A 23378-nucleotide genomic window follows, 5' to 3' on the forward strand; every position below is an offset into this window, starting at 1 on the left:
GTGAGTAATTTGGTGCCATGGTGTGCATGGTTGCAAGCTCTAGATTGAACGAGGCTGGACTGTCCTTTTTATTTTATTTTGTTTTGGTTCTTTGAGACAGTTCCTGTGTAGCCCTCACTGACTTGGAACTCACTTTGTAGACCAGGCTGGTCTCAAACTTGAATTCACAGAGATCTGCCTGCCTCTGCCTTCCCAGCGCTGGTATTAAAGGTGTGCGCCACGGCCGCCACCGCCACCACTGCTGCCACCGCCACCACGGCCTGGTGGCTGGAGTATCCAGAGATTTTGAGACCACTCTGAGCAACAGAGCAGAAGCATCTCTTAGCAACAACAACAACGACAGATAAGAGGAAATCTGGGGGTGTGCTCAGTGAATAGCGCGCTCACCCTCTCTGTGCACACAAAGTTCTGGGTTCAGTGCTAGTACCAGGGATGGCAGTGCACGTACATACAGCTGTGAGCCTAGCACTCCGGAGGTGGAGGCAGGAGAATCATGGATCTGAAGACATCTTAGCTATGGGAGAATCCAAAGACAACCTGGGGCCAAATGAGACTCCGTCTTAAATAACAAATATGAACACCATAATGGGTGAGAAAGTGTAGCACAATGCGGATCGCTGAACTAGTGTGGTGTGTGTGTGAGATCCTGAGAGCCATCCCCAGGACTGAAAGAGAAAAAACAGGGACAAAAAAAAACAAAAACAAAAACAAAAAACAAAAAAAAAAAAAACCCGATATCAGTAAGAGAGGCTGAGCCCACGACAAAGCGAAGCCAGGAGAATGTGAGGATGGCATTGGCAGATGCTTGGGGCTCCTCTTTAGCTTGTGGAATACCTCTTATTGCCGTCATCATGATTGACGGGTTTATTTTTTCCCTAGGCTCGGAGCTCCTTCAGGGCAGGGAGGACAGAAACTGCTTCCTGGGTCTGTCACAGCACCCGCACCCCACATGACAGGAGCTCAGAAAATGCGGGTGGAATCAGGGACAAATGAGTGGCTAGAGGCTCCCGGCCTGAGATCTTCAAAGATCTCCTGTTCCCCAGGAGGGTGCTCCGCTTCTATTATTAGATCATCCCATGAAATTAGCGCAGCTCTTTTCCAGCCTTGGCTAAGCATTTATTGCCCGTCCTGTCCGCCTCGTTATTGTTATGTAAATCTGCCATTCTGTTTCATCACCTAATTCCAAGGCTCCCTGTTGACGCAAGAGTACCTGTGCCCACTGCAGGCTCTCTCCGGAGAGACTAGGTACACCGGGAGGAAGGGACATAGACCAGCACAGTGGCTCTCCCTGAGTTAAGGATTCCTCACCACCCAGTCCCACTCAGTCTCCTCCCACCTAGTAAAACATGTCGTGTGTCAATGCAAATACAGTCTATTAATAGGACCTGAAACCTCCAGTTTCCTATCCCTTCATCCCACGGGTCCACCTGCTGTGTCCAACTGGGAATGAGCTGGAGCCAAAAAGTGCGCTGCCTGGACCTCCGCGCTGGCGTGTCTTGGGCAGGTGAGTTACCTCATTGCTCAATGTAGTTGGCTTGTTCTCCCCCCACTTCTTTCTTTCTCCCACCCTCTTCCCTCCCTCCCTCCCTTTCTCTTTTCCTTTTTTCCTTCCTCTCTCGCTTTCTTCCTGCCTGCCTTTTCCTTGAGACCGGATCTCACTGTATTGCCCAGGCTGGTCTCAAATCTTCAGCCCTGCTCCCTCAGGCTTTTGTTTTTCAAGACAGAGTTTTTCTGTGTAACAACCCTGACTGTCCTGGAACTTGCTTTTTTTTTTTTTTTTTTTTTTGATTTTTCGAGACAGGGTTTCTCCGTAGCTTTTGGTTCCTGTCCTGGAACTAGCTCTTGTAGACCAGGCTGGCCTCGAACTCACAGAGATCCGCCTGCCTCTGCCTCCCGAGTGCTGGGATTAAAGGCGTGCGCCACCACCGCCCGGCTTGGAACTTGCTTTGTAGACCAGGCTGGCCTCGAACTCACAGAGATCCACCTGCCTCTGCCTTCCAAGCGCTGGGATTAGAAGTGTGTGCCACCACAGTCCAGTTAATAGAGAAGGGAAGACAGAAACCAGCATAGCACAGGATCAATGTGGATCATGACATCGAGAGCCCTTCACTCCTTAATTGGGCCACACCAGGGCCTGCAGGACTATTTTGTTCCTTTAATGGCCCTCTCTCCTAAGAGGTTAGTATTGTTTTTTATTTCCCCCAATGCGCTGAGTATGTCCCTCAGTGAAAAATCTTCCCTGGAAAGTCTGAGGAGCAAGGAAGGTTGTAATCACAGTTCTTGTAAAACCTGGAGTTCCGGGACACCCTGGGCTACAGGAGTCTTTGCTTTAATAATAATAATAATAATAATAATAATAATAATAATAATAATAATAATAAAGGGTTGAGGAGGAGGCTGGGAGTGTAACATCGACGGTAGATTGGCTGGCCTGTCTAACTCGGACGGCAGATTCCCTCGCAGACATACACAAAGCCCTGGGCTAGATGCCTAGGATATAACTGGGCATGGTGGTGACCATCGTAACCCTAACGCTCAGGAGATGGAAGAAAGAGACTCAGAAATTCAACCAGGAAGGGAAGGTAGGGTATACTGACACACACCTTTAGTCCCAGCCCTCGAGAGGCAGAGGCAGATGGATCTCTGGGAATTTGAGGACAGCCTGGTTGACAGAGCCGTTCCAGGCCAGCCAGCCCGGGCTTTGTAGAAAGAACCTGTCTCCATACATGCGTGTATGTGCATCGTAAGCATGCAGTTTATGCAGTGCCCATGGAGAACAGAAGATGTCAGGCAGCCTGAACCTAGAATTACAGGCAGTTGTAGCCACCATGTAGGTGCTGGGAATGGACCCTGATCATCTACAAGAGCAGCCAGTGCTCTTACCCGCTGAGCCGTCCTGTGTGCTGTGCAAGTCTCTTAGCCAGTATGAAACCACCGGCTTCCTTTTTCTTTTCTTTTGTTTTGTTTTGTTTTTCGAGACAGGGTTTCTCTGTGGCTTTGGAGCCTATCCTGGAACTAGCTCTGTAGACCAGGCTGGTCTCGAACTCACAGAGATCCGCCTGCCTCTGCCTCCCGAGTGCTGGGATTAAAGGTGTGCGCCACCACCACCCGGCTTTTTTTACTATTTTTTTTTGTTTTGTTTTGTTTGGGCTTCCTTTTTCTTTAGCTTCTCTCTCCATTCCCTAGAATTTTGCCCCAGTGAAAGGTTTTTCGTTGTATTTTTTCTTTTCCTTCTTTCTGTTTTTAAAAAAATTCTTCTCTCATAAAATAATACATCCCAATGGCAGTTTCCCCTTCTTCCGCGCCTCCTCTGCTTCCCTTCAGAAAAGAGGAGGTCTCCCAGGGATATCAACCAAACACGGCATAACAGGATACAACATGACTAGGCACAAACCCTCCTAGCAGGGCTGAAAGAGGCAACCCAGTAGGAGGGAAAGGGTCCCGAGAGCTGGTAAAAGAGTCAGAAACTCCCCCACTCCCACTGTTAGGGGTCCCATAGAAACACCAAGCTAACAACCATAACACATACGCAGAGGACCTAGCACTGATCCACACAGGCTGTGTGGCTGCTTCAGTCTCTGAGCCGTAAGAGTCCTGCCTAGTTGATTGTGTGGGCCATGCTCTCCAAGTGTCCTCAACCCCTTCCTCCCCATCTTCCACAGAGTTCCCCGAGCTCCACGGGGAAGGACCCAGTGGAGATGGCCAAGTTGGGCTCTCTCTCTCCACCCAATGTTTGGCTGTGGGTCTCTGCATCTGCTCCCGTCAGCTGCCAGAGGAAGCCTCCCTGATGATAATCGGGCTAGGCACTGACCTATTTTCATTCTATTTCTTTCTTGTATTTTCCTGTTACTGCATCTCTCTGAGGGCCGTGGAGCTGAGTGTTCTCACGCCCATTGTGAGACGACTGTGGACTGGACTGAGGCTTTGGACGCTAGGGCAAGCGCTCGCTCTACCCGCTGAGCCCCCCCCCCTTGGTTGAGCCACTGTTTCTTGCATCCCGGACGACGCCTAAGTTGATGTTGTTGCGGATGAACTTGAACTGAACTTCTGTCCTCATTTCCCAAGGGCCAGGCTTACAGGTGTGTATCACCACCTCGTATGACTTGTGGGTATTAAATAATTATTCAGCACCAAATTTATATTACAGCTATCATAAAACACAAATATCAAAGATAAAAAGCACTGATTAGGCACTAAAAACAAAACTTTCATTGAAAATGCATCTTAAAGCTGGGTGTGGAAGCCCATGCCTTTAATCTCAGCACCCGTCCGGAGGCACAGGCAGGCGGATCTCTGTGAGTTTGAGGCCAGCCTGGTCTACAGAGAAACCCTGTCTTGAAGGAAAAAAAGAGGGAAAAGCAACCTAGATTCAGAAGTTCAGAAGAAAACACGGCTTTTATTTTTCCATTGAAGCACCATCCTGGTCTACTGTCATTTCCCAGCTAAGGCCACCAGGTGGCAGTAGGGAGCATGGTGCTCAGGCCCTCCCAGGAGGTGGAGTTCTAGACGCCCTGGGAAGAGGAAGCAGGAAGAGGTTGGGTGAGGTAGGAGTGTGCTTTATGTTATTCTGACCAAGAAAGGCAGAGCGGCTGAATAAGGAGGTCAAGGTGAGGGGGGTGGGGCTGAACTTGGAGATCAAGTTGAGGGAGGGGGGGCTGAACATGGAGGTCAAGGTGAAGGGGAGGGGCTAGACATGGAGGTCAAGCTGAAGGGGGAGCTAGACATGAAGGTCAAGGTGAAGGAGAGGAGCTGGACATGGAGGTCAAGGTGAAGGGGCAGGATGTGGAGGTCAAGGTGAAGGGGCAGGACGTGGAGGTCAAGCTGAAGGGAGCTGGAAATGGAGGTCAAGGTGAAGGAGAAGGGCTGGACATGGAGGTCAAGCTGAAGGGGGAGCTGGACATGGAGGTCAAGGTGAAGGAGAGGGGCTAGACATGGAGGTCAAGCTGAAGGGGGAGCTGGACATGGAGGTCAAGGTGAAGGAGAGGGGCTGGACATGGAGGTCAAGCTGAACGGGGAGCTGGACATGAAGGTCAAGGTTAAGAGGAGGTGGTTGAACATAGACACCTGCACACAATCCAACCAGAGACTTAGGGAGCTAAGAGATTAGGAGGCAGGGAGCAGAGGTGGGTTGGGTGTGCTCTGAGGAGGCTCAAACTCCCTGAGGCTCCTCCCTATCTGAACTCTTCCTGGGGCGGGTCGAGGTCAGGTTCCTCCTGAGATCCATGGTCCATTTCAGGGGCAGGTGGCCAGGGGTTTTCTGGGGGCTGGGTTCCTGCTGGCCAGGGGTCATCAGGCAGAGGAGGCTGAGGGGGATCAGTGCTAGGGGGCTCTGGGGGCCAGGCACCGGCATTAGGCAGATCTCTCCAGGGGCGGTTGGGGCCTGGAGGTGGAGGCTCATCAAACAGAGGAGGTGCTCCTGGCCAGGGGTCACCAGGGATTGGGGGGCCCAGTGGCAATGCTGGGGAGTCCTCTTCTTCTTGGGCTTCTGTGGGTCTGGGAGAGGGGTCCTCACTGCCTGAGATGCCTGTGGAGGAGGAAGGAAACAGATGCAGCCACAGACTGCTCCTCACCCAGTTTTGGACCCAAAGGCTGAGCCTCCTGCACAGCCTGAGCTGGCCCCAAAGCAGACCCCCCATCTCCCGCCCCCCCGCTAAAGTGCTCCTCATACACTTCCCAAATACTGAAGCCACCTCCATGCTGTGTGAAAACCCTGGGCTCCTTGGGACCACCCACATGATCAAGCCTCCAAATGGCTCTGTCCAATCTGGGTTGGGATAGCCCACAGCACACAGACTCCACACACCCACGTCACGACCCTCCACCTGACCCAGCAACATATCCACAACCGAACTGCCCCTGCCTACCTTCCCTGAGCTTCGCCCACTAAGAACACTCCTGCCCTCCTTGGGGGTCCCCGCCCTAAGGGTGAGTCGCCCCAGCTGTGCTCCTGGCCTCTCCCGACTTACCTCCAGCACACAGGCAAAGGACCAGGAGCCCCAGCAGCTTCCAGTTGAGCATCATGGCTGTCTACTGGCCCCCAATGTGGGGTGCTCGGAGTCTGGGTGCTTGAGAACCCGAAAGGCTTTATAGTAGAGGAGGTGACCAGCATGTGGGGAGGGGCCAGCCCAGTGACTTGCGGAATCCCCATCAGAGCCCAACTGGTTGGACCCGTTTACAAGGAACCCGCCAGTAACATCTCTTCAGTCCCCAGCCCAGGTCCCATCAGCCGGGTCTCCCCATCAGTGACCCAGACCCCAGGAGGCCCCACCCTTGTTTCCACACCTCCTTCATCCACACCCTGTAGCCACCGGTACCCACCTGTCATCTCTGTAATCACAGAGGCCACCTTTCATCCTTCATAGTTATTGGGAGCCACAAAATGGGGACAAACCTCGCGTGGGGAAGCTTGGTAATTACAGGTGGAGGCAGGACGCCTGGGTCAGTCAGCAGAACCCCTCCCCCACTTCCCTCCGGACCTTGCTGGCTGCTCTCTGAGTGTCTCTCTTTAGCTACACAGGGACCTCCTAGGCAGTGACATCTAAGGAATTCCATAGGGAGCCACCTAGGTGACTAGAAGCCAGGATATCCTGGTTCCTGACCCCATGCAGAGACCATTGCATCAACCCCCCCCCCCCCCCCCCCCCCCCGCTCCCCCCACCATCCCATGTAATCTGGTTTCTTCTTCCTTCTCCTTCCTCGGCACCACGGCCCTGCGACCCCTAAACACCCCCTCCCCCATGAGAGATTCCTTAAGAACACTTCAGAGTCTCCACATTGCTCCCACTGCCTGGGGTTGACCTGGGAAACCTAGCCCTGTTCCCAGATCCCTCACTTGGGCCCCTTCCTGAACCTGGACCCATTTCACTCAGGCTCCCAAGGTTTTAACCCACTGTTACTCCCCCCTCCACACACACCCAAAGTTTTTTCTTTTTAATTTTTATGTGCATAAGTGTTTTGCCATGGATGTTGAGTCCCTGGAACTGGAATTACAGTTGTGAGTTACCCTGTGGGTGCTGGGAATTGAACCCCGGTCCTCTGGAACAGCAGTCAGTTCTCTTAACCACTGAGCCATCTCTCCAGCCCACATACATACACACACACACACACACACACACACACACACACACACACATATATATATATATAATATATATATTAATGTGAATGGGTGGTGTTTTTTTTTTTCTTAACTTTTATGTGCATTGGTGTTTGCTATGGGTGTTGTGTTCCTTGGAACTGGAGTTACAGAGTTGTGAGCTACCATGTGGGTGCTGGGAATTGATCCCAGGCCCCTGAAAGAGCAGTCAGTGTTGTTAACCACTGGGCCATCCCTCCAGCCTCATGAATAGGTGTTTTGCCTGCATGTATATCTGTGCACCACATGTATGCAGTGCAGACAGGTCAAAGGCACTGGAACCACCAGAAACGGAGTTATGGGCAGTTGTGAGCTGCTGTGTGTGTGTGTGTGTGTGTGTGTGTGTGTGTGTGTGTTCTGGAAGAGAGCCATCTCTCCAACCCACCCCAAATCCCTTTACAGCACAATCTGGACCAGCTTTGGAGTAAAATCCAGCCCGGCCTAGCATCCCCTTCCCTCCTCACGCTGTTGTCACGGTGACCCTGGGCTAGGAAGGCCTCTGCTACGAGAAACTTCTTAAATACTGAATGTTTAGTGACCCTGGGCTAGGAAGGCCTCTCCTATGAGAAGCTTCTTAAATACTGAATGTTTGGTGACCCTGGGCTAGGAAGGCCTCTCCTATGAGAAGCTTCTTAAATACTGAATGTTTGGTGACCCTGGGCTAGGAAGGCCTCTCCTATGAGAAGCTTCTTAAATACTGAATGTTTAGTATTTTGCTCCAGGCATTCATCATCACTCAAGGAAAATAATTCTTTTTTTAAATATTTATTTATTTATTATGTATACAGTATACAATATTCTGTCTGTGTGTATGTCTGCAGACCAGAAGAGGGCAGCAGACCTCATTACAGATGGTTGTGAGCCACCATGTGGTTGCCGGGAATTGAACTCATGACCTTTGGAAGAGCAGGCAATGCTCTTAACCACTGAGCCATCTCTCCAGCCCCCAAGGAAAATAATTCTAAAACAAAAAGTGGAGGTAAAGAAAACTTGGTCCAGGGGCTGGAGAGATGGCTCAGAGGTTAAGAGCATTGCCTGCTCTTCTAATGGTCTTGAGTTCAGTTCCCAGCAACCACATGGTGGCTCACAACCATCTGTAAAGAGGTCTGGTGCCCTCTTCTGGCCTGTAGGCACACACACACAGAATATTGTATACATAATAAATAAATAAATATTTAAAAAAAAAAAAAGAAAACTTGGTCCAGGTGGCAGTGTCACTTGGGAGGCAGAGGCAGACGGATCTCTGTGACTTCGAGGCCAGCCTGGTCTACAGAGTGAGTTCTAGGTCAGCCGAGGCTACATGAGACCATGTCTTACAAAAAAAGGAAGGAAGAAAACGAGAGGTGGAGACAAATAAAATCTCTGTAAGTTCAAGGCCAGCCTGGTGTACAAACATAGTGAGCTCCAGGGTGGAGACCCTGTCTCAAAAGTCAAAACAAAAACCCCAAACCTGGGAGCAGTTAGGAAAGGGTACCACTCGGGAAGGTCGGGCAGGAGGAGCTGGCTTCAGGGAGAGTCCAGACAACTCTGAGCATCCGCCCCGCTATAGCCATCTTTATTTATTGCAGAATTCAGACTTGGTGGGAGCTGGGGCCCCGAGGCTTGCTGGGAAACAGGTCAGGCTGGCCCCTGCCCACTCCCAGGGGATCCAGCTCCAGGCTGGCTTCACTGCTCCTCCCCGCAGCACGTGGTATTCGGGACGTCTTCTTGGCATATAGCCTCCTCTCTGGAAATGGCCTCGCTCAGGCCTTGCAGGTTGTCGAGCAGGACAGTCAGGGACCCTGATACAGAGGACATTGCAGGTTGAGAACAGGCTCGGTGCTGCCCAGGGCACAGAATTGCACTGGCTGGGAGGCCTGAGGGGAGGGTCCTGGGCACAGGAGGCTGGGGGGGGGGGGGAGTCTTTCGGCGGAATTCTACCTTTCACAGATTCTCTGGAAGGTGCAGTTGCTGGAGACTCAGGATCTGGGGACCCTACAAGCTGGGAGCTGCACCCCGCCGACTTCTTATTCATTCCCGAGGGAAGCACAGCTAACAGGCGCTGCTGCTTGTAACGGGAGAGGAGACCCTCCTGCTTCAAGGTGGCCTGGGAAGGAGAGGGTCAGCCGCACCGCACCAGGGCCCACGAGCCGCCCCCACCCTACAGCTTTCCTCACACCAGCTACCAGGTCCCTGCTCCCGCCGTCCCCTACCAGCATGAGGTTCTTGTCCCTCTCCAGCTCCTGCACTCGCCGGGCCAGCCGCTGCCCTTCCTCCTTCCGGGCCTCATCCTGCAGGCGCCTGAGCTCCTGATTGCGCTCCTTCTCCCGAGCGGCTTTGTGCTGGATCTGGCGCAAGGAAATCACTAAGGAGATGGGAGTGGGTCAGCCCAGAGCCCAAAAAATCAGACCGTGCTCTCAGCTCTGACTCTCAGGGACTCTTCAACACCGCGAGTGGGCAGATGCCATGGATCCTGGGCTCTGTAAACCCCAGTGCCTTCCTCATCCCTGACAGCAACTCCTCAGGCAAGGCTTGTCATCTGTGCTGCTGTTGTTTTGAGACAGGCCTCGCTATGTAGCCCAGGCTGGCCCTAAACTATCCTGCCTCCTACTCCCTAGTGCTGGGAAGATAGGCAAGAACCACCGTGTGTGGCGAAGGCTCATGGAATTGACACTGGTGTCATGTCTGTGGGGTGGTGTGCGGCTGACCCATCATGTCTCCAGCTCCCACGACTCTGTCTACACGCATGACCATGGGCGCATGGGGAAAGACGTGATCATTCACCCAACGCCTCTCGCTCATGCGCAGTGACACAGGCCAGGAGCCAGGGAGGTCACCTGGTATTAGCGGCGGTGTGCTCAGCTCACTAAGTGAGGATTTATGCTGGGCAGTGGTGGTGCACGCCTTTAATCCCAGCCCTCGGGAGGCTGAGGCAGGAGGGTCTGTGAGCTGGAGGCCAGCCTGGTCTACAGAGCGAGTTCCAGGACAGCTAGGCCATTCGAGGGCCAAGTCCTCCCCAGCATATCTCACCAGCCTTGGCCTGCTCCCTCCGAGCCTCGTTCAGTCTCCTCTTGGTGTCTGAGAGCTGCTCCCGCAGCCGCGTTTCCACCTCAGTCACCTTCTCTTGCAGGGCTGCAGGGAGGGTGGGAGGCGGGGTCAGGAGCTGCCCATCCTGAAGGGTGGCGGGCATCGCCACGCTGCCCACGCTGCCCACGCTGCCCACCTTGCCCGTAGATCTGCTGCTGCTGTGTCAGCTCCTGCCGGAGGCTGGCGGCTTCCTCTGTGCTCTCCTGCTGGCCCTGCCGGGCTGCCTCCAGCTGTTGCCCCACGCTGGCCAGGGACTCCTGGGCGCGCCGCAGCTCCTGCTCCAGCTGCTGGGCCACCTCATTCAGCTGCCGGCGCTCTGCCTCCCCTAAAAGGAAGTTTCTAGGCACCTGAGCTTCAGACCCCAAGTCTTCCCCGGCCCCGCACACCCACCAGGGCCGCCATACCTTGCTCCCGTGCCCGGCCCACTTCTTGCTGGATGAGGTGGGCACTCAGCTGCAGCTCTGCATCCAAGCGATTTCGTTCTTCCCGTAGCTGTTCCAACTCAAGGCTCAGGTCTGCATCCAGTGAGGGTGGGGGTGGGGGTGGGGGATAGCTGGGACGGAAAGGAGGAAGTCAGAGAAAACTCCCTCAGCAGCCACCTGGCCAGTGCCTCTATCCTTTCTTGTCCTTTCTGAGTCCTGGCAACCAGTACCATACCACACACAACATCCACACACCCTCTACCTCAGTACACCTGTCCCAGACCGCCCTCGACACCATTCACCCTCCACCTCGGTACACCTGTCCCAGACCGCCCTCGACACCACACACCCTCCACCTCAGTACGCCTGTCCCAGACCGCCCTCGACACCACACACCCTCCACCTCAGTACGCCTGTCCCAGACCGCCCTCGACACCACACACCCTCCACCCCAGTACACCTGTCCTTTACCTTTCCAGGCGCAGCTGGGCAAGCGACAGTTTTCGAGCCATCAAACCTGAGAAGGAAAAGCAAAGGACAGGGAGATAGTTATACACGGACAGAAGGACAGTGGGGCACAGGGCAGGGATGCACAGGGCACAGAAAGTTACCAAGGCAACAGAGGATAGTTATGGTGTCAGATCTAGGGCTAAGAGGAAGGGGTCTGGGCCACTGGGGACAGGCTGGAAACCCACAATTGCTATACGTACCCTTAATGGTATGGACCTTACGGACAGCATAGCTGAGTCGGTTGCTGAGGCTGGGAATCCGGGCTACAGCCTGATTCACCCTGGTCATGGTGCTATGGAGGTTGGCCTGAGTGCTGGAAAAGGCACAGGTCACTCGCCCTTCCCCTCCCCTCATCTCATCTCTGAAGGACGTGCAGGGTATGTACACAGGACACATCCATCCTAAAGGATGTGCAGGATGTATACACAGGACACATTCGTCCTGAAGGACCTACAGGGTGTACACAGGACACATCTGTCCTGAAGGACGTGCAGGGTGTGCACAGGACACATCCGTCCTGAAGGATCTACAGAGTGTACAGAGGACACATCCGTCCTAAAGGACGTGCAGTGTGTGCACAGGACACACCTGTCCTGAAGGATCTACAGAGTGTACAGAGGACACATCCGTCCTAAAGGACGTGCAGGGTGTGCACAGGACACACCTGTCCTGAAGGACCTGCAGGGTGTACACAGGACATGTCTGTCCTGAAGGACCTGCAGTCTGTACACAGGACACATCCGTCCTGAAGGATCTACAGAGTGTACAGAGGACACATCCGTCCTAAAGGACGTGTAGGGTGTACACAGGACACATCCGTCCTGAAGGACCTGCAGTGTGTACACAGGATACATCCGTCCTGAAGAATCTACAGAGTGGACAGAGGACACATCCGTCCTGAAGGATCTACAGAGTGGACAGAGGACACATCCGTCCTGAAGGACGTGCAGTGTGTACACAGGACACGTCTGTCCTGAAGGACGTGCAGTGTGTACACAGGACACGTCTGTCCTGAAGGACCTGCAGTGTGTACACAGGACACATCCGTCCTGAAGGATCTGCAGAGTGTACAGAGGACACATCTGTCCTGTACTGTTACATAAGTGGGGAGGTAGGCTGTTAAGCAGCAAGAAAAGGGGGGACAGAGACCACTAGGAGGGATGAGACCTTGGCAGACCCTGAAGGTCACAGTACATCAATTAATCAATCAAGCTCCTTAGCAGACCTTAAAAACATAAATGCTTAGCCGGGCGATGGTGGCGCACGCCTTTAATCCCAGCACTCAGGAGGCAGAGGCAGGCGGATCTCTGTGAGTTCGAGACCAGCCTGGTCTACAGAGCTAGTTCTAGGACAGGCTCCAAAGCCACAGAGAAACCCTGTCTCGAAAAACCAAAAAAAAAAAAAACCATAAATGCTTAAGCTTTAGTGACTGTCAGATAAAAACATCCAGCATCCAGCTGAGCTTGGCAGTGGTGGTGCACACCTTTAATCCCAGCACTAGGGAGGTAGAGGCAGGTGGATCTCTGAATTAGAGGCCAGCCTGGTCTACGGAGCAAGTTCGAAGACAGACAGGGCTACGCAAGACAGCCCAAACCCTGTCTTGAAAAACAAAAACAAAACAAAAAAACCTCAAAATAAAATCCAGTTGAGAACAAACCCAACACCATGGCTCGGGCGTCTCATTTGGTTTGGCAGGGAAGGGATGGTCAGGGTTGAGACAAGAGTCCCAAGTAGCTGAGTCTGTGTTTAAAGCCGCCATGTGCCATCCTGCCTGGCCTGCAGTGTGCAGTGAGGAACCATCAAGGCTCCCAGGTCAGAGCCACCCTGGATCTGCAATCCATAGCTCAGGGAAGCGCTCAGTAAAACCCACAGCGGCCAACAGTGGGCACCGGGGCTGGCCAAGCTCTGAGTGAGGCTTCTACTGCAGGCTGCCACTCAGGCTCTGGCACTGTCTGCCTCCCTCATTGGGGTTTCAGACACTCTTTAAGCCTGGGAGGCTTCCTGGAGGCAGGAGGCTCGTGCGACACTCTGTATCTGGGCAGGGGCTCCTCTGACTAGTCTGTTCCAGGGATTCCTGAACGTCAGGCCAGTGCTGTGCTGAGCTATAGACCAGTCTGGCTGTCCGGCTTAGATGCTTTCCCCAACTAAACAGGGCATGAGTGAGAAGGAAGGACAGATCCCACCACTGAGCTCTGAAGCCATGGCCCCGCCCAGCTGCCCTACTTAGCTTCAAAGGCTACTGGACTGACCTGCAGGAAGCAGGATCCCCTCCAACCACAGGTGAGTCAGTTCACAGCGGGCGCCCCCCTTCTGCACCCTTCAGCCCGAGGCTGCTCAGGGAAGCAGCACCCCACCACCTGCCACCCCACGGAAGATACCTGCTCATGGCACGGACCAAGAACTTCAGCTGCTCCTCAGCAGAGGCTGTCAGCTGCTCCTGCCTCTGCCTGGCCTCCTGAGCCCGATTCAGCTCCATCTGCAGGGTCTGGTAAGGATGCGGCTTTGTGTGTGTATCTTCTTTAGAGCCTCCTCCTCCCCGGTGTCTGGTCAGGGTCTCTGTCCCCCTCCCTCAAGTCTCCTGGCTCAGACCTTAGTGCTCATCCGCTCCACCTCCAGCTCAGCGGCTTTGTCTTGTAAAGCGCGATGCAAGATGGCCTGCTCCTGGCTCTGGGACTTCACTTGTTCCTGCAGCTCTGCTACCTAGGGGAGCAGAGGGAGCTGGGCAGGGAAATCTGGAGCCCTGAAGTGGGGCTGGAGACACTGACTCAGCTGGCTAAAAGAACTGGTTGTTCTTGCAGAGGACCTGAGTTCAATTCCCTCTTCCCACATGATAACCATTTGTAACTCCAGTTCCAGGGGAGCCAACGCATTCTGACTTCCATAGGCACACAGTACATATACTTACACGCAGGCAAAACATTCCTACACATACAATCAAATAAACACATCTTTTTTTCCCTCCTAAGACAGGGTCTTACTATGTAGTTCTGGCCATTCTGATACTCACTATATAGACCAGGCTGACCTTAAACTCAGAAATTCTGCTTCTCCCTCCCTAAGTGCTGGGATTAAAGGCATGCACCACTACACCCACCTAAATAAATATGTGCTAATAGAAAGAAAGAAAGAAAGAAAGAAAGAAAGAAAGAAAGAAAGCCAGGCAGTGGTGGTGCACACCTATCTTTAACCCCAGTACTTGGGAGGCAGAAACAGCTGGATCTCTCAGTCTTTTCTTTGATCTCTCTCGCTCTCTCTCTCTTTTTAAAATCTTACTTTTTGTACACTGGTGTTTTGCCTCACGTATGCCTGTGTGGGAGTGTCGGATTGCCTGGAATTGGAGTTACAGACAGTTGTGAGCAGCCATGTGGGTGCTGGGAATGTAACCAGGACCCTCTGGAAGAGCATCCAGTGCTCTTAACCACTGAGCCATCTTCCCAGGCCTGGACCTCTGAGTTCAAGGTCAGTCTGGTCTACATGGCAAAATCTAGGACAGCCAGGGCTACAAAGAAAAACCCTGTCTTGACCATGCCCTGCCCTGATGGATCGGAAGCATCGCTGACCACCCTGCCTATCCACTTCAGTCTTGTCAACACCTTTTCTCTTTGCAGCACATCTGTGTGACATCAGCACATCTGTGTGACATCACCCATTCTTCTCCTTCCCCTTACAGCACATCTGTCTGACACCACCCATTCTTCTATCTCCCCCTTGCAACACATCTGACATCACCCATTCTTCTTCTCCCCCTTACAGCACATCTGTCTGACATCACCCATTCTTCTTCTCCCCCTTACAGCACATCTGTCTGACATCACCCATTCTTCTTCTCCCCCTTACAGCACATCTGTCTGACATCACCCATTCTTCTTCTCCCCCTTACAGCACATCTGTCTGACATCACCCATTCTTCTTCTCCCCCTTACAGCACATCTGTCTGACACCACCCATTCTTCTACTTATTCCTTCATCTTCCTTCAGAACTGAAGCTCCTGGGGAACACGTAGGCATCTCTTCAGGGCCTGTGCCCAGCACATGGTGACCACCCAAAGCAAAACTGTCATCATTGTGTGAGATGCTGAGCCCCTGACCTGGTCTCTCAGCCCCTTCATGGAGTTCCTGTGTTCCAGGTCCTGGGCCTTGAGCTGTACCATGAGGACAAACACCTTCTCCCGCCAGCAGCGCAGCAGCGATCGGTACTTCTTAGGAAACTCTGGCTCCAGGGCATCTGAAGGCTGGATCTGCATGTGGGAAGGCAGGAGAAGCATCCTGAGGAGGCGGATGGGGTGACCTTTGCTCTTTCTGCCCTACCACAGCGAGGAGCGAGGTTTTGGAGAAAAAGGATCCTAGTGGGTCTGGGCAGCACACCAACTACTGCCCCCAGAGGGAAGGCCTGCAGCCGGTCAGGGGCTGGCGGGTGAGGGAGTCCTACCTTCCTGGTCAGCTCCTCCTCCTGTAGGGCGAGCATGTGCATGAGGCTCTGGACCCGAACCTGCAGCAACTCCACAGTGGCCTGGAGGTCAGTGCGGTCCTCCGTCAGGCGCTGGGCAGAAGAGCATGCCAGTGAGTCTCCGTGCTACACCCAGGCAGTGGGCAGGCAGCCTGAGCCCTGCGACAGCGTGGCCTCCCTCCCTGGGAGTTATGCTCTCTCCTCTGGGCCATCCCTGTCCTTACCTGCACGGTGTCTAGAAGTTCCTTCCGTTCCAGCTCCCATGCCTGGCTCTGAACCTCAGGAGGGACCTGTTCCCCAACATACTTCCTCAGACTTTCGACCAAGGTCACCTGAGCTTCCAGCTCTTCTTGGGTCTTACTAGGGTGGAGGCAGAAACGGGAGAGTCCTCAGCGGAACAGCCCAGATGCCCCCATGCCGTCACCTGCTAGGCCCTTCCCAGTCGCCCCTGCCCCTGACCTCAGTTGACTCCGAAGCAGCTCCACCTCCTTCTGGGCCATAGCCAGCTGCTTGGTCTCCCCTGCCCGTTTCATTTCCAGGCTACTCAGAGACTTCTCCAAGTCCTCAGCCTTGCTGGTCAGACTGGCAAGAGCCTTTTGGTGAGCCTGGGTCAGGGAGGACATCTGTGGAGGGAGAAGGGGCTGGAGAGGGACCCGGCAGACGAGAGAGAGAGCTTCCCATGCACCCAGAACTCATTCAGTACTCAGCACCCACAGCAGGCACTTCAGAGGATCCAGTGTCCTCTCCTGGCGCTGGGTGCCCGCACACACGTGTGGTAGGATCCAGTGTCCTCTCCTGCCGCTGGGTGCCCGCACACACGTGTGGTAGGATCCAGTGTCCTCTCCTGGCGCTGGGTGCCCGCACACACATGTGGTAGGATCCAGTGTCCTCTCCTGGCGCTGGGTGCCCGCACACACGTGTGGTAGGATCCACTGTCCTCTCCTGGTGCTGGGTGCCCGCACACACGTGTGGTAGGATCCAGTGTCCTCTCCTGGCACTGGGTGCCCACACACACGTGTGGTAGGATCCAGTGTCCTCTCCTGGCTCTGGGTGCCCACACACACGTGTGGTAGGATCCAGTGTCCTCTCCTGGCTCTGGGTGCCCACACACACGTGTGATAGGATCCAGTGTCCTCTCCTGGCGCTGGGTGCCCGCACACACGTGTGATAGGATCCAGTGTCCTCTCCTGGCGCTGGGTGCCCACACACACGTATGGTAGGATCCAGTGTCCTCTCCTGGCGCTGGGTACCCACACACATGTGTGATATACATTTACCAACACCACACACATAAACAGAAGTCATCTTTTTTTTTTTTTTTTTTTTTGGTTTTTCGAGACAGGGTTTCTCTGTGGTTTTGGAGCCTGTCCTGGAACTAGCTCTTGTAGACCAGGCTGGCCTCGAACTCACAGAGATCCGCCTGCCTCTGCCTCCCAAGTGCTGGGATTAAAGGCGTGCGCCACCACCGCCCGGCAACAGAAGTCATCTTTAAGGGGGGCAGCTCCTCCACCTTGGGCCTTGTCTCTCAGAGAGCCACCCGCAGACCACCCTGCTATAAGCAAATGGAGACTTCCCTACATCTGGTTCTCCTGCTAGTTTCAATCATCAATTCTTGTCTGTTCTTTTCCCTCCCTCCCTGTGTCCACTAACAGCCCCAGTAAACATCGCCTTCTCCTGCCTGCGGGTTTGTGGGCTGAAAAGATGGCTCAGTCGGTTACCTCATAATTTAAGCCAAAAGCTGGGCACACCTGTAATCACCCAGCTCTATGGGCCAGGAGGTCTGGCCTACGTGATAGAGTTACAGGTCAATAAAATACCATGAAGGAGCTCAAGGACCCACGCCTGAGGGTGCCCTCTGACCTCCACCTGTGCCGCGCACACTCACGCCCCTCCACACCTGAATGTACACACACACACACCCTCCAGTGGTCCTGAGCATGTGGTGGCAAATGTCTATAAACCCGTGTTCTAGTGAGGTTTTGGTCAACTTGACAAAAGCTAAAGGATTTTTTGATTTTATTTCGAGACAGGGTTTCTCTGTGTAACCACTCTGGCTGTCCTGGAACTCATTGTGTAGACCAGGCTGACCTTGAACTCACAGAGATCTGCTGGCCTCTGCCTGAGTGCTGGGATTAAAGGTGCGCACCTCCACCACCCAGCTGTCAAGCTAGAGTTTGGGAGGAAGGGGGACCTCGACTGAGAAAATGCATCCATCAGATTGTCCCATAGGCAAGGACATTTCCTTGATTAATAGTTGATGTGTGAAGGCCCAGCCCCGCGGGTCCTGAGTTACATAAGCAAGCAGGCTGACCAAGCCACGTCAGTGACAGTGCTCCTCCTTGGCCTCTGCTTCAGCTCCTGCCTTGGCTTCCCTCAGTGGACGTGGCCAGGGTTACATATGCCAAACCCTTTCCTTCCCAAGTTGTTTTCTGTCATGGTGCTTTAACACAGCAACAGAAACCCTAAGACACCCCAGTTCTTGGGAAGCCGAGACTGGAGGACTGTCAAGTTTAAGGCCAGCCAGGGCTACATATCCAGACCCTGCCTTAACACACCCCTGCACCCCAAAATAGATCTGCCATACCTACCAAGCCTGCTGCCTGACAGAGTGCACTTCCCCAAGCTCTCTCCCGAGGCCCTCCCTGCACACAGTCTTTCTCGACATAAAATACAAGTCTGACTGTGTTGTTAGCCTGCTTTTCTTTCTGGAGCCCGTCGATGTGGCGCACACCTTTAATTCCAGCACTTGGGAGGCGGAGGCAAGAGAATGTGAGCTCCAGGCCAGCCAGGTCTACAAAGCAGGTCCCAGGACAGCTAGGCTACACAGAGAAACCCTGTCTTAAAAAATCAAAACAAACAGCAAAGCAAGCAGCTGTCTCACAATGACTGTGGAGTTGCCTTCTGACCGTGGTACCAATTACACAGGCTATCAAATATCAAAGCTGGTGTCTGCTTAGGGAAGCGACACATTCGGGGAGCCTTCTCAGTGATGACTCCCGGGCACAAAGGCCTCTGCTGCCCCGATATTACAAACAAAACACTCATCTTTATAGCTTCCCTTCCTGACCTCGCCATGGCCTGGGGTGGCTGCCCTCCCTGTCCCCGGCCACATTCGTGCTCCTGCACCCTGCAGTACTTTTCCAGCTGCAGCTGGCTATAGCCACATTAAATGTGTCCCCACCAGGCTGTCAGCTCCATTCATGACAGCAGAGACTCAGGCAACCTGATCACTGAATCCCCAGGCGAGCGGCTCCTACCTCGAGGATGGCAAAGAGAAGCCGTGGGCATCCTGACTGAACAATGTTCTCCTCTCAGTCTTTCCCGGGATCCATACCCGCTTTCCTCCCTCCCTCCACCAGGTTCCTAGAAGGGTACCTGGCAGAGAACTGGGAAATACTACTTGGGAGCGTTTCAAATGGTGCCAGGTCACATGACTCCCAAGAACAACTGCAGCCTGAGCAAGACCAAAACACCCACGTTCCCCTTCCAAGATGCCATGGCTCTGCTCCCACCCCCCCACCCCCCAGGCTCCCTGCACCCTCTCGCCCCCATCTTCACCTGCTCTTGGTGCAGACTCTTCATCTCCTGCAGCTCCCTCTGGCTCCCCTCCTCCAGGTTCTTCCGGACCATCTCGGCTCCGGCCAAGGCGGCACGCAGGCCCTCAGCCTCAGCTTGGCCAGCCTTCTCTGCCACGGCGAGAGCATCCAGCTCCAGAGCCTGTGCCTCCAACCGCATCTTCTGCTGCAGCGAGGTCTCCCGTAGCGATCGGACCTCCTCCTCCAGCCGCCGCAAGTCCTGGAGCTGCCAGGAGATCAGCTCGGCCTGCTGGCTCAGGGCGCTGGAGACCCCCAGTTCCAGAGACCTTCAAAGACAAGTGGGCACGGGTGAGATGCGTCCCAGGTACTGCGGGGAGGGTGGAGACAGCAAAGAGGATAGTGACCCCCTACTTTATGTGGGGAAGCCAGGGGCTAAAGCTGAGGCCGGAGGATCTCTACACGTACACCATCATAAGAACACCACGAGCAGCCGGGCAGTGATGGCGCACACCTTTAATTTCAGCACTTGGGAGGCAGAGGCAGGCGGATCTCTGTGAGTTCGAGGCCAGTCTGAGTTGTAGAGCAAGCACCAGGTCAGACTCCAGGCTTCAAAGGATTCTCACTCACACACAGACATATTCCTGGGGGCTGGAGAGATGGCTCAGTGGCTGAGAGTGCTGGCTGCTCTGGCAAAACCCCCAGTTCAGTTAGTTCCCAGCACCCACATCTGATGTTCACAGCCGCCTGTAACTCCAGCTCCAGAGAACCCTACAGCCTCTTCTGGCCTCCAAGTACGCATGCTCGCACATAGATAGAAATAAAATCTTATTTTGCTTTCTTTCCTTTTATCCAGACAGGGTTTTCTTTATGTAGCCCTGGCTGTCTAGAAACTCAGTCTGTAGGCCAGGGAGGGGCCTTGAACTCAAAGATCCACCTGTCTCTGCCGCTCTAGATTAAAGGCAGGCCATGCCCAGCTCAAAAATAAAATCTTTTTTTTCCTTAAATATTTATTTATTTATTATGTATACAATATTCTGTCTGTGTGTGTGCCTGCAGGCCAGAAGAGGGCACCAGACCCCATTACAGATGGTTGTGCGCCACCATGTGGTTGCTGGGAATTGAACTCAGGACCTTTGGAAGAGCAGGCAATGCTCTCAACCTCTGAGCCATCTCTCCAGCCCCTTAAGATTTTATTTTTGAGGGGCTGGAGAGATGGCTCAGAGGTTGAGAGCATTGCCTGCTCTTCCAGAGGCCCTGAGTTCAATTCCCAGCAACCACATGGTGGCTCACAACCATCTGTAATGTTATCTGGTGGCCTCTTCTGGCCTGCAAGTATACATGCAAGCAGAACACTGTATATGTAATAAATAAATAAATCTTTAAAAAAAAAATAAAATATTTATACACTGGAGCACTGGACTGAGCTCCCAAGGTCCCAATGAGGAGCAGAAGGAGGGAGAACATGAGCAAAGAAGTCGGGACCACGAGGCGTGCACCCACCCACTGAGACAGTGGAGCTGATCTACTGGGAGCTCACCAAGGCCAGCTGGACTGTGACCGAAAAAGCATGGGATAAAACCGGACTCTCTGAACATGGCGAACAATGAGGGCTGATGAGACACCAAGGACAATGGCACGGGGTTTTGATCCTACTTAATGTGCTGGCTTTGTGGAAGCCTAGCCAGTTTGGATGTTCACCTTCCTAGATATGGACGGAGGGGGGAGGACCTAGGACTTACCACAGGGCAGGGAACCTGGACTGCTCTGTGGACTGGAGAGGGAGGGGGAGAGGAGTGGGGGGAGGGGTAGAAGTGTGGAAGGAGGGGGAGAAGGGTGGGAGGAGGGGGAGGGAAATGGGAGGCTGGGAGGAGGTGGAAACTTGTTTTTTGTTTATGTTTTTTTTTCTTCTTTTCTTAATAAAAAAAATTGTTAAAAAAAAAAATAAAATAAAATCTTAAAACACATATTCAGAGCATAGCCATATGCAGAGGCATAATCCTATAAAGGATTTTTTGTTTTTTTTTTTAAGATAGGGTTTCTCTGTGTAACAGTACTGGCTGTAGGCCAGGCTGGCCTTGAACTCACTGAGATCCGCCTGCCTCTGCCTCCTAAGTGGTGAAATTAAAGATGTGAGCTCGCTGAAATCTGTTGTTTTTAAAGTATTTATTTATTTATTTTGTATATGGTATTCCGCCTGCATCTATGTCTGCACACCAGAAGAGGACACCAGATCTCATTGTAGATGGTTGTGAGCCACCATGTGGTTGTTGGGAACTGAACTCAGGACCTCTGGAAGAGCAACCAGTGTTCTTAACCTCTGAGCCACCTCTCCAGCCTGTATAGACCTTTTTAACTACTCCATAAGAAGCAGTATGGAACACTGTACCGGGTCAGCATGTCTAAGCTACGTGTCATCTTGCTTCCCAACAGCTTCTGGGCCATCCACCCATCTCCTCCCTTAGACAGTTACATTCCTTGGTAGCTGGGAATTTAAGTCCAGGGCTCTCTTTGTTATCCCCAGTGCATATGGTATATGCATTGTAGGCACCAACAACGCCTACAGAAAACCACACAAGTTATGGAACCAAGGGCTGAAATAAAGGCATGTGTGTACAAAGGATCACTAGCAAGTCCAACCCCTACCTGCCTCTCCGCCCTGTCCCCTGTCCATCTCCACAAACATCCTGTTCCCACATGGTCACTGTAGGCCTCTGAGTGTCTAACCGCCTCTCGACGACACCTTGGCCAGCCCTGGATTGGACCCGGGCAATGTCGGAAGCCCAGGTAGGGGCCATTCTTGGCAGAGTTGGAAGGGGCCGAGCTTGGAAGTGAGAGGGAGGAACCAGCCCAGCAAAACCTGAGGGGATCACAAGAGTAAAAGACTGTCAGTTTCTCAGCAAGAGAGGAGACCCCCAGCCTCCTGGACTGGCCTCACTGACCTGAAGGTGGCAACATCTCTGTCTTATCTGAAGCCTCTGGATCGTGTCTCCAGGCATGTACGTTCCCCTGGACAATAGGAGAAACAAGGACACTCCAGTTCAGTTCTCAGGCCACCTTCCAAAGAGAAAGTCCTATAATAACAAAGTGATAAAATACTAAAGTTACTGACTGACCCACAGGGCTCTAAGCTTCTCTTTCCCTACTTCCCTAAGAAGGCAGATGAAAACCAAACCACTTGCCTGTCCCAATCACATTCCTAAGAGAACGAACCCGAGGCAACAACCATGAGGTAAATGTACTGGGATGGGGGCCAGAGGGTGCCTTGGAGATTGCTTCTACTTACAGGATTCTGGGTGGTGCTTTACCTTCCTCCTTAAGGGTCTACGGTCCCTGCAGCTCAGGGCTGGAGGTGAGAGGGCCCGTAGGAAGCTCGGTCTCCACAGTTCTCGCCATGGAATGGTAGGGATGTTGGGAAGCCCATCTAGGTACCAACGAGCCATGATTTCTGGGTCAATTCCTTTCAAAGCGTTAGCCCAAGGCCTGGCCCCAGAAGAATGAGGCCACATATGGGGTTAAGTGGCTTCCCTAGGATCCCCGGGGAACGCAAGCAGCCTAGAGCCCGTTGCCGGGAACCCAGCTTCCTGCTATCTCAACGGAGCCTCTCGGTAACCGGCCTCAGTTTCTCTCTATCCCCATCCCCTCTGCTTCCATTCCCGAAGCCCGTCTCTGTTCGGAGCCCTACAGCATCTTCTTTGTCCAACTCCCATCCGAATTCAAATGTCTTTTTTTGTTGTTGTTGCTGCTGTTGTTGTTTGTTTTCACGCAATCCAGAGATTCTACACGCTTCTCCTCTTAGTTCTAGTCTGCATCCTTCTGGACCGAATTATCCTGCGCTCCCTGTCCTCCGGTCTCCCCCTCTCCTCTCCTGCACACACCCCTGACGCATCCCCCTGAGCACCCTGAGCGCTAAGGCTGTCTCGCCCCCCTCATCTATTTGTTTTCCGGGCTCCTGCACCCCCTTCCCCTGCGGACCCCGTCCACCCACCCTAGCACCCCCTCTCAGACCCTTTCCGCCCCCAACCGACTCTGGCCGAACGCCCCTTACCCGGCGCGAGATCCGCCCTCTTGCCACGCCCCTTACTCCGAGCTCCCGGTCCAGGCTTCACACCCCCGATCACGCATGCGCGAGGCGGGTGGGTTGGCGGGCTGCTCTAAATGCTCTAAAGCACCATTTCTCCTGGCCGGAAGGAGGAAGAAGAAAGGTGCGCGCCGGCACACTGACGCCTAAGGCCTTCCCCGCGCCCTGATGGCCCCACCCCACC

The 23378-nt window shown here is 53.5% G+C and overlaps 2 protein-coding genes across 9 annotated transcripts; both read right to left on the minus strand.

Moving 5' to 3' along the window:
- Positions 1-5171: 5171 nt before the first annotated feature.
- Psors1c2 (psoriasis susceptibility 1 candidate 2) lies at positions 5172-6021 on the minus strand. The gene is made up of 2 exons (XM_041634781.1): positions 5967-6021; positions 5172-5524 (listed from the first exon to the last, which is right to left on the minus strand). Exons 1-2 carry the CDS (start codon positions 6019-6021, stop codon positions 5172-5174), a joined length of 408 nt encoding a protein of 135 aa, XP_041490715.1.
- A 2474-nt stretch (positions 6022-8495) lies between these two features.
- Cchcr1 (coiled-coil alpha-helical rod protein 1) lies at positions 8496-23294 on the minus strand. Of its 8 annotated transcripts, none has more exons than XM_041634780.1 (19): positions 23162-23294; positions 22422-22537; positions 22056-22122; positions 21760-21973; positions 19139-19442; positions 16040-16203; positions 15805-15940; positions 15563-15673; positions 15222-15371; positions 13723-13833; positions 13512-13618; positions 11334-11446; positions 11095-11140; positions 10606-10754; positions 10338-10526; positions 10145-10246; positions 9328-9479; positions 9056-9221; positions 8499-8916 (listed from the first exon to the last, which is right to left on the minus strand). In XM_041634780.1, exons 3-19 carry the CDS (start codon positions 22069-22071, stop codon positions 8801-8803), a joined length of 2346 nt encoding a protein of 781 aa, XP_041490714.1. In that variant the 5' UTR covers positions 22072-22122; positions 22422-22537; positions 23162-23294; the 3' UTR covers positions 8499-8800. The 8 variants fall into 8 exon arrangements, with proteins under 8 accessions (XP_041490708.1, XP_041490709.1, XP_041490714.1 ...); XM_041634776.1 differs by having other exon boundaries at positions 22056-22187; XM_041634778.1 differs by having other exon boundaries at positions 22400-22537.
- Positions 23295-23378: the final 84 nt, after the last annotated feature.

The sequence above is a fragment of the Microtus oregoni genome, unplaced genomic scaffold, assembly GCF_018167655.1.
Source record: "Microtus oregoni isolate MIOR12 unplaced genomic scaffold, Mior012 000046F_ref0000063, whole genome shotgun sequence".
In the NCBI taxonomy this organism is placed as follows: Eukaryota; Metazoa; Chordata; class Mammalia; order Rodentia; family Cricetidae; genus Microtus; species Microtus oregoni.